This window comes from Thunnus thynnus, chromosome 5 (assembly GCF_963924715.1).
Source record: "Thunnus thynnus chromosome 5, fThuThy2.1, whole genome shotgun sequence".
Lineage (NCBI taxonomy): Eukaryota > Metazoa > Chordata > Actinopteri > Scombriformes > Scombridae > Thunnus > Thunnus thynnus.
In genome coordinates this window covers 29,861,559-29,873,732 of record NC_089521.1, presented here as the reverse complement: position 1 = coordinate 29,873,732, position 12,174 = coordinate 29,861,559, and the positions used below count along the sequence as shown (strand labels likewise).

At 41.7% G+C, this 12,174-nt stretch overlaps 1 protein-coding gene across 1 annotated transcript; it reads right to left on the bottom strand.

Annotated features, from left to right (window-relative positions):
- On the bottom strand, positions 1 to 11,780 carry cav1 (caveolin 1). The gene is made up of 3 exons (XM_067590629.1): positions 11,458 to 11,780; positions 10,322 to 10,489; positions 1 to 2,259 (listed from the first exon to the last, which is right to left on the bottom strand). The coding sequence occupies exons 1-3, from the start codon at positions 11,491 to 11,493 to the stop codon at positions 1,918 to 1,920; spliced, it is 546 nt and encodes a 181-aa protein (XP_067446730.1). The 5' UTR covers positions 11,494 to 11,780; the 3' UTR covers positions 1 to 1,917.
- Positions 11,781 to 12,174: the final 394 nt, after the last annotated feature.

Sequence of the window (12,174 nt, the reverse complement as noted above, 5' to 3'; positions counted from 1 at the left end):
TGGATTATATTAAATTTTAATGTGCACAGCGTGGTATTGTACAGTAAAAGCAAGGAAGGAAAAAATAATAATTTCTTATAAAAATATCACCTTTAGAGCTTAAAAAACTCAATTCAAGAAACAGGTGCTATGATATTACCATCCCTGTGAGAAGACAGCAGGTAGACTGAAGGTGACGGAGTCAAAGCGTGCTTAAGTGTCTTGATAAAACATAACCCTCCCCAACCCAGCCCATCACAGAAACCCCCCCTCCCCCCCCTCATCCATCCATCCCTTCACCCATCTCTGGGGTGGGAGGTGTCAGCTTGATGCTTTTCAGCATTGTGTCCACAGTCAAAAAGTTGGGGAAGCGGAACAAACTCATCAGGGGAGAATCAAGAAAACAAAAGACAAAAACAGGGGGAGGGTGCAAAATTATGACCAGATAACAAAAATAAAAATCACACATTCCACCTCATATTGTCTTTATTCCAATGCATTAACCTGTGTAAGTACCACAGTGCATAAGAAAAACTTCCACACAAGCTCGTAACTGCACGCTCTAAGTGCAAAGTGTGCAAAAGTAAATGTTAGTACTCTACTACCTTTTGCAGATGAGTTATATAGAAAGGAGATTTACATTAGTGCTATTCACTAACAATACTTTCCCATAGATTAGTGCACTGGAATGAGGCCATAGCTTAAGTTTTATCAGGGCTTATCTTCTGCATAAACACCCATACAGTACATATAGGACATCAAAACAATGGCATTGAAATTAACCCCTCAAGTTCTTCATATTTATACTGTAGAAAAAAAGCACATGGAACTATGATGTGTGCATTTAAAAGCCTTAAGCCTCACTGATAAAGGACAGGCGTACGTTGCTCTGAAGAAAAAAACAAAAATAAAAAAGTGAAATCCAGATGCTAACATTCTCTGTCACACACCCATGTGCTCATGAGGATGATTGTGATGAAACCTGCTCTGAAAAATGTTTTTTTTTTTTCGAGGTGGAGGCAAAGTAGGGAAGCTGATGCAGAGAGCAAGTGAGCTGAGATGCAGAGGTGCGGATCATTTCTGCCTCAGCAGGCAGCATGGCGGGCGTGACGGTGGCGGACGGCGAGTTGCTGGCAAGGCGACGCAGGTGGCATGCAGGAAAAAGGGCAGGTTCAGTGTGTCAGACTGCTGGAAAGCCAGGCGGAGGGGGGGTGGGGGTGGTGGGGGGAGGCTGGGAGGTTGGTTTTGGGGGTTGGAGGTCAGGGGGGGCAGAGGGAGGGCGTGGCTGTGTGGTGCGGATTGGGGGTTGTTTTGTTTTTGCTGAGTCAGATGGAATTTGGCAGCGCTCATCTGCTTTGACCTGGCCAACGCTGACATCCAACCATCCGGCCCGGCCCAGCGGCTCCAAAAACAAACACAAACAAGCGCGAGAGAAGACAGTGATACACCCTGACATCCTCCCTTCACATGAATCAATAAAGTGATAAGCTATCCACAGAAACGGTAAAAATGGAAGGAATTTACATCATGTGGCGAAACTAACAAAAAAACTAGTTTGGAGCTCGGTTGCTTGCTAGAGAAAATTAACAGTGAAGAATAAAAAAATCTAGAACACAAACAAAACAACAACCCCCCCTCCCCACCCCCATAGAGCGACCCTTTGATTTCCTGTGCCCTGTTTGGTTACACCAGTACTGGAGAGAAAAAAACAGCTGGTAGAAAGAGGCGGGACCAGGTGCTGTGTGACCACACCCCCTCATCTCCAAACATCCCCCGCCCAACTCCGGAAACGTCTCACCTCTCATTTCCCAGAGGTCTTTTTTTTCTTCTTCTTCTTCTTTTTTTTCTGTTCTGACTTTTCCCTCCATCTGTGTTGCTCCAGCCCTACAATCCTCCCTCCCCTCTTTCCGTTAATCCTCCTCTTCCTCTTTTTGGACATTACATCTCCTTGGTTATGCGCATTCGGATGCTGCTGAGGCATTTGCCCACGGCCTCGAACAGCGGGTCGCAGAAGGTGTGCACGCAGATGGAGTAGACGCGACTGACGCACTGGATCTCGATCAGGTAGCTCTTGACGCATGGCACCACAGCCCAGATGTGCACGAAGGACAGGATGGCAAAGAAGATTCCCCAGACCAGCGCCAGGGGGATGCCGATCAGCGCCGTCAGCAGCCGGTAGCACCAGTACTTGGTGACGGTGAAGGTGGTGAAGCTCGCTTTCCACACGCCATCGAAGCTGTAGGTCCCTGCAGGCTCGGCGATAACGTCCTCAAAGTCCACCTGAGAAGAAAGGCAGAATAAGAGTAAGAAAATGTTGGCAAAAACACTTCTTTCAGGTCTAGAGTTATGTATTATAGAGCCAACAGTATCATTGTTCGATGGAATGAATAAACAAATGAATTGTTGACAAAAAGAGTGGCATTTACGGCAAAGGTTATAGTTAGATTTGGCAAAAAAGGCTCTGCTCTTTTAGGCAGCTCTAAAAAAAAATCCAAGCAGCAACTGGGAGTCTGCCGAGAGGACTAATTACCCCTTAACCAACATACATAAACATCAAATCTAGGGTTAGCAAAACCAAAAACACGAGGAGGAGTCTGTGTGAATCAGCAGAGTGATAGCATCAGCAATGGGTCAGGTTTTAATGGCTATTCTCTACGCTTGTATGAATTTGATTGGATGCTACTAGTCAGCTGATAGCCAAGAAGCTGATAAATGACCTGGAAGAATGAATTTAACAGCTGTTGCCAATTTGCTAATGCAAGCCTGACTTTAGTTCTCTGGCTGAATTACCACAATGTATTTTCCATTGAGTTGATCAAATGTAATTTTTAAACGCTTTGAAGAGGACAAATGAAATTTCGTTTACCCACATTAACTTTGGGTGGCAGCAGAACTAGATGGATATCTTAAAACCTTGTTGTGTTCAACTGAAACTACCATGGATTGATAACACTGTATACAGCAGGTAGCAACTACCATTGCTTGAGACTGAAACCAATGTGGAAGTACCTTAAAGTACAATGCAACAGACGTTCACTGGATGCTGACAAAAACTGACTCCCATTCAAAAAGCCTCAACTTCTCTCATGAAGTCAATCATTTTCTTCAAAGAGTGCCAGTTCTAGAAAAAAAGTCTAAATTCAAACCCTCTAATAAGTGTGCTGGTGGCCATTTTGGAAATTATTGCTCTGTTAATAAGATTTGAAGACGAGATTTGAAGATTGAAGTGGTTTTGATGTCTGCTGAGTGTGTGTGTGTGTGTGTGTTCCCAGTAAGCTAACGTTATCTGTGGTCTGAGGCACTCCTTATTAGGAAGGTTCTGACTCCAAACAGAAAAGATTGCGTCAATGATAAGCATCCACTCTGGACTTCAAACAGGTTACAATGCAAACCAATGGGTGACATCACACATCGCTACGTCTGTCTTTATATACAGTCTACGCACTAGGGGTAAAAAAACCACTAGTAACTACCACTCACTAAAAGCAACTTGTACTGTTCCAGTAAACAGAGACAGCCAGTACCCCAACATTCACTTCATAACTTGTCAATAGTATTTCATAAGAGGCCCGATATGGCGCAAATGAAAACTTTGCAGTCTTTAGAATCTGAACTCATTATTTCCACATAAATCAGCTACTTCACTCCCTGTTGATGCGTCAGTTTGCAGAGATGGAGAAGAGGGTGGGGGGGGGGATTCCTCACAAGATTTACATTTCCCCTCGCAGTGACTGGTACAGTCTAACCGCCGACATCTGCCCCACCCAAAATACTGATTGCTTCACACACTATCTCTGGCATCTGCTTTGCTTCTTGCAAATCAACGAGAGGATTTTAGTCTTCACACCACTAAATAGATAGATAGATAGATTACAGTTCATCAGAAATACTGGAGACTTTTTAAGGCGTTAGTTCTTGAGTACTTGTAGTTGTATGTAGAGATGATTGGCTGATAGATAAATGTATAAAAGAGATCATATTTGAGGCTAAATCTGGATCAAAATGGACAAACGAAATTTCAACTATTTTGAGGTAGAAACGTTGGCCACAGATGGACAGGATGTAGCCAATAAAACATTGTCAGAACGTTGGCTGCTTGGTCCTAGAAGCTTTTACATCTGCTATTCTATACACTCAATGTGTCTTTCTCTGGAAAAAATCTTGTGGTGCAGAGCAATGGATGTGTTTCACATTTCTGGTTTGGTGTTGAATAAACAGGAATAAACCTACAGATACTCAAGGTTTATCATCTTTCCCCTGTAACATCCCTATCAACATTCCCTATGACAAGGGATCTGTGGGACCCTCCTTCTTTTCCTCCACCTCCCATTAAGGTTAGCCAGGACATTGTGCTTCTCCTCACTGTAAACACATTTCTTGGGCCTTTAAATGGGACGATCTGTGCAACTGTCCGTGACCCGACTGGTGGCAACTTGCACACTGTAAACACAATGCAGACCGTCCCTCTCATGTTCTACACCGGCTTATGAGCACAGTTTCAATATTTATTTTACAAGTACTTGGAGACTGTGTCTTGTCTAACAGACCAGTTGAGTTACTGAGGGGTAATGGGGTAATATCTATAAGTCATGCAGATATTATCCAGTGTCACACTGACGGTGAAATGGAAAAGTGCTTCGTCCTTAGATACTGTCCACTGCCTGGAGGATGTGACGCCCACTTACACAAACCGCTTGCTGACATCAGACAAAAAGACATTATGGCTTATTTTTACCATTGTTGATTTCAGTTTTCAAACTGAACATGGTGTCATATTTTTGTTCTCTGAAACCATGTTTGAATAGAGATAATTATCAGAATTGAAGACTGCAAAACTCTTCAACTGTTAAAGAAAAGTTTGACATTTGGAGATTTGCTTTCTTGCAAAGAGTTAGATCAGAGGATCTCTCATATCTGTCTGTTAAATAAGAAACTGGAACCAGGAGATAGTTAGCATAGCTTAGCATAAAGACTTGAAACAGGGGGAAGCAGCTAGCCTGGCTCTGTCTAAAGGTAGCAAAATTTGCTGACCAGCACCTTTACATTGGACTATTTGTTGGCTGGGTATAGTGACTTCCCCCCATAAAACCACAACTTGTCGTGTTTACATTTCGTTTTTTGTTTAGATGACAGGAAACGCTGATAACGTGTTAATAAGTAAGCTTTAGAGGTGCTGGTGGATGGATTTTCCTTACTGTTGGACAGAGCAAAGTTCCAGTCTTTATGCTAAGCTAAGTTTACCTTCTCCCAACTCCAGCTTTAAGATTTAAGAGTGGTATTGATTCTCTGATCTTGGCAAGGAATTGGCTAAGCATAGTTCCCAAAATGTTGAACTAATGCTTTAAAAAAATAAAGAAAATATCTGTGTCTATATCTTGAACAAGAAAAAAAAGACAACTCTAGAAAACAGTTAAAAGATTTTAGAAAACACGTGAAGGATTCGAATTTGTATCACTTGTTCCAAGAAAATAAAACTTTAAAAACTCAGTTGCATAGAAAAAGTAGTTGATGACTCATGAATTGCATATATAAAACACTACACTACAAATATCTAATATAATATACGCTATATAATTCCAACGTTCACAATTCAAAATCTCCAAAGTATGGTGAATACAGAGTATAAAACACATTTTAGGGTTTAATTTATTGCTGTTATTCATTATGTAAGAGTGAATGTCATGTCCTGGACATCTTATTTTGGAACACAGATCCTCAAGTATCCCAGTAGAGATTTTTTTAAATTTTTTTTTTGCCTTGAAACAGCAGCTTGTGAGTCCAATTCTTTTACTCCAAGCAGGCTGCATAAAGCCTCCCTCACAGCACTGGTGGAGCTCACTACAGCCTTATAATATAAATCTGACTGCAGCCACAAAACCAGTGCGGCGTCCATTTAATTTTTCCACAGCTACAAATTTTAAAGTGGACCAACTCTGCGCCAGTTTCCAGAACTTTGATTGAGACTAAATGAGAGCCTTCTGCAGAGAGGCACAAACACAGCCACAGCAGGACGGTGGAGATTTTTTACTTCATAAAGTGAAGCTGTTTGGTGTGCTTTACCTTCCAGGTTTTTTAGTTTTCTAAAATGCTGCTCTGTAGGTAACATTATGAAGAAAATCATCATCATTACCTGATATGTGGTGCTTTATTAACAGTCTGTATTAAAAAAAATCATCATCTTACAATTTCAACAGTGTCATTTTATGCTTCCTTAAGAAGAGGTTGTTATTCTGTTAAAATACTCTGTTGTTAATTTGGATTTTGGCAAGATTATGGGGAATAAATCACACAGAAATTTCCATTTACTCCAACATGATGTCAAATAAGTCAAAAATTGCAAACTGTGTCCTCTAACTTCAACCGTTATTGGAGAAAATCAACAAAGTGAGCATTCACATTACAAAAAGCATTTAGAGCAGGATACTGAAACGTCTTGTCCTTTTACTGCAGCAGCACAGCAGTTGTGCTGAGACATGAGTGAGGATCCTCTGTGGTCCCGTCAGAGGTTTGATATGAAACAATGGAGTCTCGGGGTCAGCATGTGACCAGTTGGCAAGGCAACAGTAGTATTGAGTAAATAAGGCAATGTGCTATTTCCAGAGCTCTATCTTCAGGCTGCACCATGCTTGAATAGGCAAAGCAGGTCCCAGGAGGAGGTCAGAGTGTGCCACGTTAATGGACTCTTTTGTTGGTTCGAGGGCTTTGGTAGTCAGGGGAAATGTTTGGTTTGGTTCAGGAGACAGATTAGGATGATTGGCAGCAGTCATTTGTCACTGACAGACATGGACCGAGGATTGTTTTTACTCCAAAGTAGTTGCTTTTTTGATTCATTCTTCTTTTGACCTTTACAAAAGATGCAATGACCAGCCAATTATATCATACTTTAAAAGTTTAAACAAATCTGTAAAAACCCCTTTAATTATTTTTTGTGATGCAACACACCTTCTGTATATATTTTTGCAGTATCGCCATTGTCTTGTTTTAAATTTACATGACATTTGCATGGAAACAAATCCCATTGCACTGAGTTTGAGGATTTGCATTAGCACCAGATGCGTCATCGCACAGAGCAGTGTGTAAGCCTTCAGTTGTGATAAAAAATTACAGAAATGATAACGACTAGAGGTATGAGATTTCAACACAACGATGAAAATAATCTATAATCACAAAAAAAATATCCCAGGAGGAGGTGGTCAAGTAAAAATATGACAAACAGCCAACCAAACAAGGCTTTATAGTTCCGATCCTTTTGTTTCAACTGCCGGAGCTCAAACTTCTCACAACTCCCTCTCAAAAATTTCCTCCAGTGGGGGCATTTTCACTCCTCTGACTGCCGGGCTGGAGCCCTTCCTCTCCTCTCTGCTATATAAAGACCCACAACTTCACTGGAGGAAAAAAAACTCCCTTTGCAGGGTAAACTCCACATGCATGTCAGTAATGGAACTTGTTTGATGTGGCCAGGTGATTGAGACCAGCTGTAGCAGCTACAGGAGAACAGCGTGTATACCTTGGATTACAAGAATGCACCGTTGTGTGTGTGCGTGTGTGTGTGTGTGCGCTACATACAGAACGCCTGAATGCACGCTATACACATTTAAGTGTGAGTAGTGAGTGTGTGTGTGTGTGTTGGTTTTGGGGGGAGGGTTGCTGGAGGGGATTCCCTGCTTGTGCTTTTCATTGGGGCACACCAAACACACGCTTCCACTTGGCATAACTGTTACATTGACCTCACAGCACCTTGGAAATGCAGTATACAGCACACTGTAAAAAGTACAGGCTCATCAGAGTTTATTCTCAGATCCATAGGGAGACACTTAGCACCTTTGGGTTCCTCACGATGGAAAATAAACCAAAAAAAAATGTTCTCCACATGTGTCACAGGTGGCTTGAAATGAGAGGGGGGTTAGGGGGGCTAAGTCAGGGTTTGTTAAGCCTGTATGAGGGGATTTCTTAAGGAAATGTCTGCTTTTCTTAACAGTATAGTTACCAATAGTGGTGGATGAAGTATTCAAATCCTGCCACAATGTAATATATATACTGTATACCTATATACCTATACTGTAAAAACACTCCATTACAAGCTCAGCATTTAAAATTTCATGTAAATGTACGTAAATATTATCACAAATATGTACTTAGATTATCAAAAGTGCTTATTATGTGGCCCCTAACAGTCTTTACATTGAATATAATAAATATTGGATTATCATTAATGATGCATTGTAATGCAAGTTGCATTTTGATGCCAAAATTGACTGACAGTGATCTTATGTACTATTCTGTAGTTTAATTTACAGTGTAAATTATATGCTCATTATACATGTTTGATCTTAATCTGTAAAGTAACAGCAAGTAAGTGGCTATAGCTGTTGAATAAATGTGTAAAAAGTGTAATAGTAAGCTGGAGTTGTTTTTGAATTATAAGTACAAGTAGCTTAGAATTACAAAAGAAGTTTCTCAGCCTCTTGACGGCTCATCACAGAGGTTTTAATTTTTACAGTGTACGCACATGTGACCTCAGATAATTTCACCAGCCGTCTGCTGAGTTGATTAGAGAGGGGCAGGACAATCATAAAGCTGTATTCTATTCTGAGACTGGACGGAGAGTCTGACTCACTGTCACAGTGGAGGAGAAGGGAGAGAGACAGACACAGAGAGAGAGAGAGAATAGAGTGATAGACGAAGTGGAGACAGACACAGACAACTGGAAAAGTCCAAAAGGGCGACCTTTTCCCCAAATTTACCCCTAAAATCCAGGTCTTTCCTTCTCTTCAAAGAAAGGAGCTTCTTCAAACTCTCCTTGGTAGAACAGACATGTGGCAGAACTGGAAGAAGAATGAGTCTAAACACTATATCTGCTGATCATAAGCAAGACAGGCTTTGCGTTTTCTTTATTTTTACACCAAATTGACCTTCTTTCCCTTACAAACCTATGTAAATGTGTGACATGTGAAGTATATTTAACATTTTTATCACACGTGGAGAACCGCTTCACACATATTGGCACATTAGGGATAAATTCACATGATAAATGCACATGATTTGCAGATGTCTGGCATGTAAAATATAAGACATCTCATGTTAAACAGCATCTCACCTGTGATACATTCAGCTATAGTTAAATGTGATTTCTGGACATGTTGCATGTGATAAAACTCACATTTCACATGTAATTTATCTCACTTTTAGTAAATCACACTTTTACACCAAGTATGTACATATATTACTGTTTTTAAGAGTATTCATTGCATGCATTGTTTACTTTATTCTGTTTATATGTATTTTTGATCAAAACATGACAAGAATCAACTGAACTACTAAGAAGCCGTTTATTGAGGAGGATCTTTCCAAAATGTCAATTATAATTTGAGAGCTGATGCAGCCAATAAAGAACACATGGACATTTGCTCCACTGACGCAACTGCAAGCATGAAGGGAGGGAGTAAGGAGAAGTGTAGAATGGGAGGAAAGGAGGGAGGAGGGATGGGGAGTGGTGAGGGATATCCCTTCAGACTTAACCAGCTACTTGGGTGTTTCCCTGTTTTAACAAGGCAGAGTTCAGGCATTTCAAAGAGCTGACCCCTCCTGTTCCACGCAGCGAGCTGTTTGACCCCACTCTGATGGAAAAACCTGCCCCAGCTGGAGAACAGCGCGGCCGGGCTCCCCCACTACCATGCAGACGCGTCAGGTGGCTTCCAGCGCACCACTCCTCTGCTGCTACAAACCGTCTCCCTCTGCTAACTCCTTTCAAAAAATAAACACTCGGTATTTACGCGGACAGACTTCTTTCTTATGGAAAGAATTCTACTTTCCCAACAGCAAGGCGTGTGCAATAAAGACGGTGGGGAAATGTGTGTTCCAACAACAGGAAATTCGTAATGTTTCCTCTGTGAGGATGTTCAAGTATTCATGTCCATCGCTCAAACAGACGCACAGATATTTACGTATACGATAGCTCTCCATTGTATCGCCTCAATGAGCTGAGAAGCATTTCCCTAATAGGGGAAAGTCACTGAGGGGGGACACGGCTGGAACCACTGCGCGCAATACAGTGCGCAGAGGAACCGCCGTGCGCCTCTCACTCACTCACTCACAGCCGCGCATAACGCCAGTTTGACAGCTCCTACCCTCCAGCACAGTCACCAAAAGTTTATTTCAGTTTACTGGGATTATCAGGCGGCTCCATTGAGCAGAAACACAGTGCACACTCTGCATCAGGTATTTAAGGTGAAGTTATAGTTTCAGCTTGACAGGAGAGTAGAGAGAAATCTCACAACAGATGCAGGTTTAACCTAAAGTTTGAGTTTAAAAGTTAACAAACAGCCCTCCAGGTTTGACTCACCTTGACAACGTCTTCATTTATGCGTTTGGGGTCCCGGTTGACCAGGTCGATCTCTTTGGTGTGGACATCCTCCATCGTCTTCTCGTTCAGACTGTCGTTGTCCATGTCTTTGTTGTTGGGTTTGTATATGTTCCCTTGTTTTCGGATGAACGGCGAATGCAGAAATTCCTGTCAGGATCCAGAGGAGGCAGAAGAAAAAGAGAGTGAAGAGGAGGAGGGATAGTGTGTGCAGTGCGCTGAGAGGGAGAGAGACTGGAGCTGCGAGTTACCAGCCTGCCCCACAAACAGGGATGGGTTTAAATGAATAGAAAATGAAGCACCACACCCCTCAGTCCATCCGCAAGGGGTCCTCACCACCCAGTGAGAAGTTCAACATAATATGATACAGTTGATTCAACAAGTGCCTGTGAGCATGACAGCATTTTCAAGAAATGCGTAAAAGCGCATATCCCAAACATAAAATAATGCTCCCTGTAAGAGTCTTTTTCTGAATATATTTTTGACATCTTTTAAGAAGTAGGGATTATCAACTATATTTACAACCAGCATTGTGAATATATGTTGAAATTTAAGTGAAACATGTAAAAAATGTGGCAGGTTTCCATGTCCATTGCTCCAAAAGTCAGTGCGTAAAGACCTATTTGGTTCCTACAGACTTACTCTGTTCTCCGTGAACCTAACAAGCATATTTTGGTTTAAACTAACAACCATATGGCTTAATTAGATAATGTTAAAGTATGTGCATGATTTACAACTGAAATCTTGCATTAGAGAAAGTTTATGGGTTTGCTCTCCGGCTTTTACGCACGAAAACTTCAACTCAAAACAAAGTAAACAAAGTAATCGGTTACTTTGTCAGTAACAGTTTGAGCTGGTTAAATCTCACCCCTACATGCTAATGCATACTGAATGGTCCTTCACATTCACTCAGCTGGTGTGGGAGAAGCGTTCATGACTAGGTGCCAGGAAAAGATAATGATTGTGATTGTGAAATGGCGTTAAATAAACCGAAATGTTCTTCAGTAATATGAATTATGAGCGAGTTTAATCAGCTCCCGGATGAGGAAAAAATGTGCGTAAGATAAAAAACTTTCAGCTAAAAATAGTGCCAGCTGTAGAGGAGAGCCATACTGTACCTCTTCTGTTTCGCCGTCCTTCAGTCCTCCTGTCATGCTGTCCTCAAGTTTGAAGAGATAAGCGGAGTGAAACAGACAAGGTAGACAATATAGAAAGCCGAGTGGGAGGCGTGGAGGGAAACTGAGAGGACCGGGGCTCTTCTCGGGGACTTATAGTGATACAATTCCTGCCCTTTTCGCCGAGCGTGACCGGAATTTAATGCCAGAGCTGTGAGGGAAACCTTCGGTGATTCCTCGGATCCCACACTGCGCGTTTTCACAGCTCCGGAGTCACCTGTGAGCAGAGACAGGAGAGCCACAGTGCAACCTGCACTGCTGGAGGAGAGACTGACGTGATCTCAAGCTAAAGGGGTGTTGTAACTGGCGTGGAATTACTTTATTTGGGGATTAAGGCAGAGTATAGAAACCCTTTTGTTCAGTTAAATGTGGGCGTTAATTGGGAATGGCAAGGTGTGGATACTTGCCATACCCTGGGGTAGTCCATTTCAAGTGCTTATGATGGATAGAGGAGATCAAGAATGATATACCACAAATCATAAGTCATGTATAAATAAGAAAATAGAGAAGTTGTCAGAACCAATCATTTAGGTATTTCAGCAAATACAGAATCCTCTCATCTGTTGCTTCATCTACCACCCAGAAAAATAAGTTTCTAATAATATTTCAACGCTTTAAAGAACCTGAGTTTAGCAACACTCAAACTGTTGTTTTCCGCTT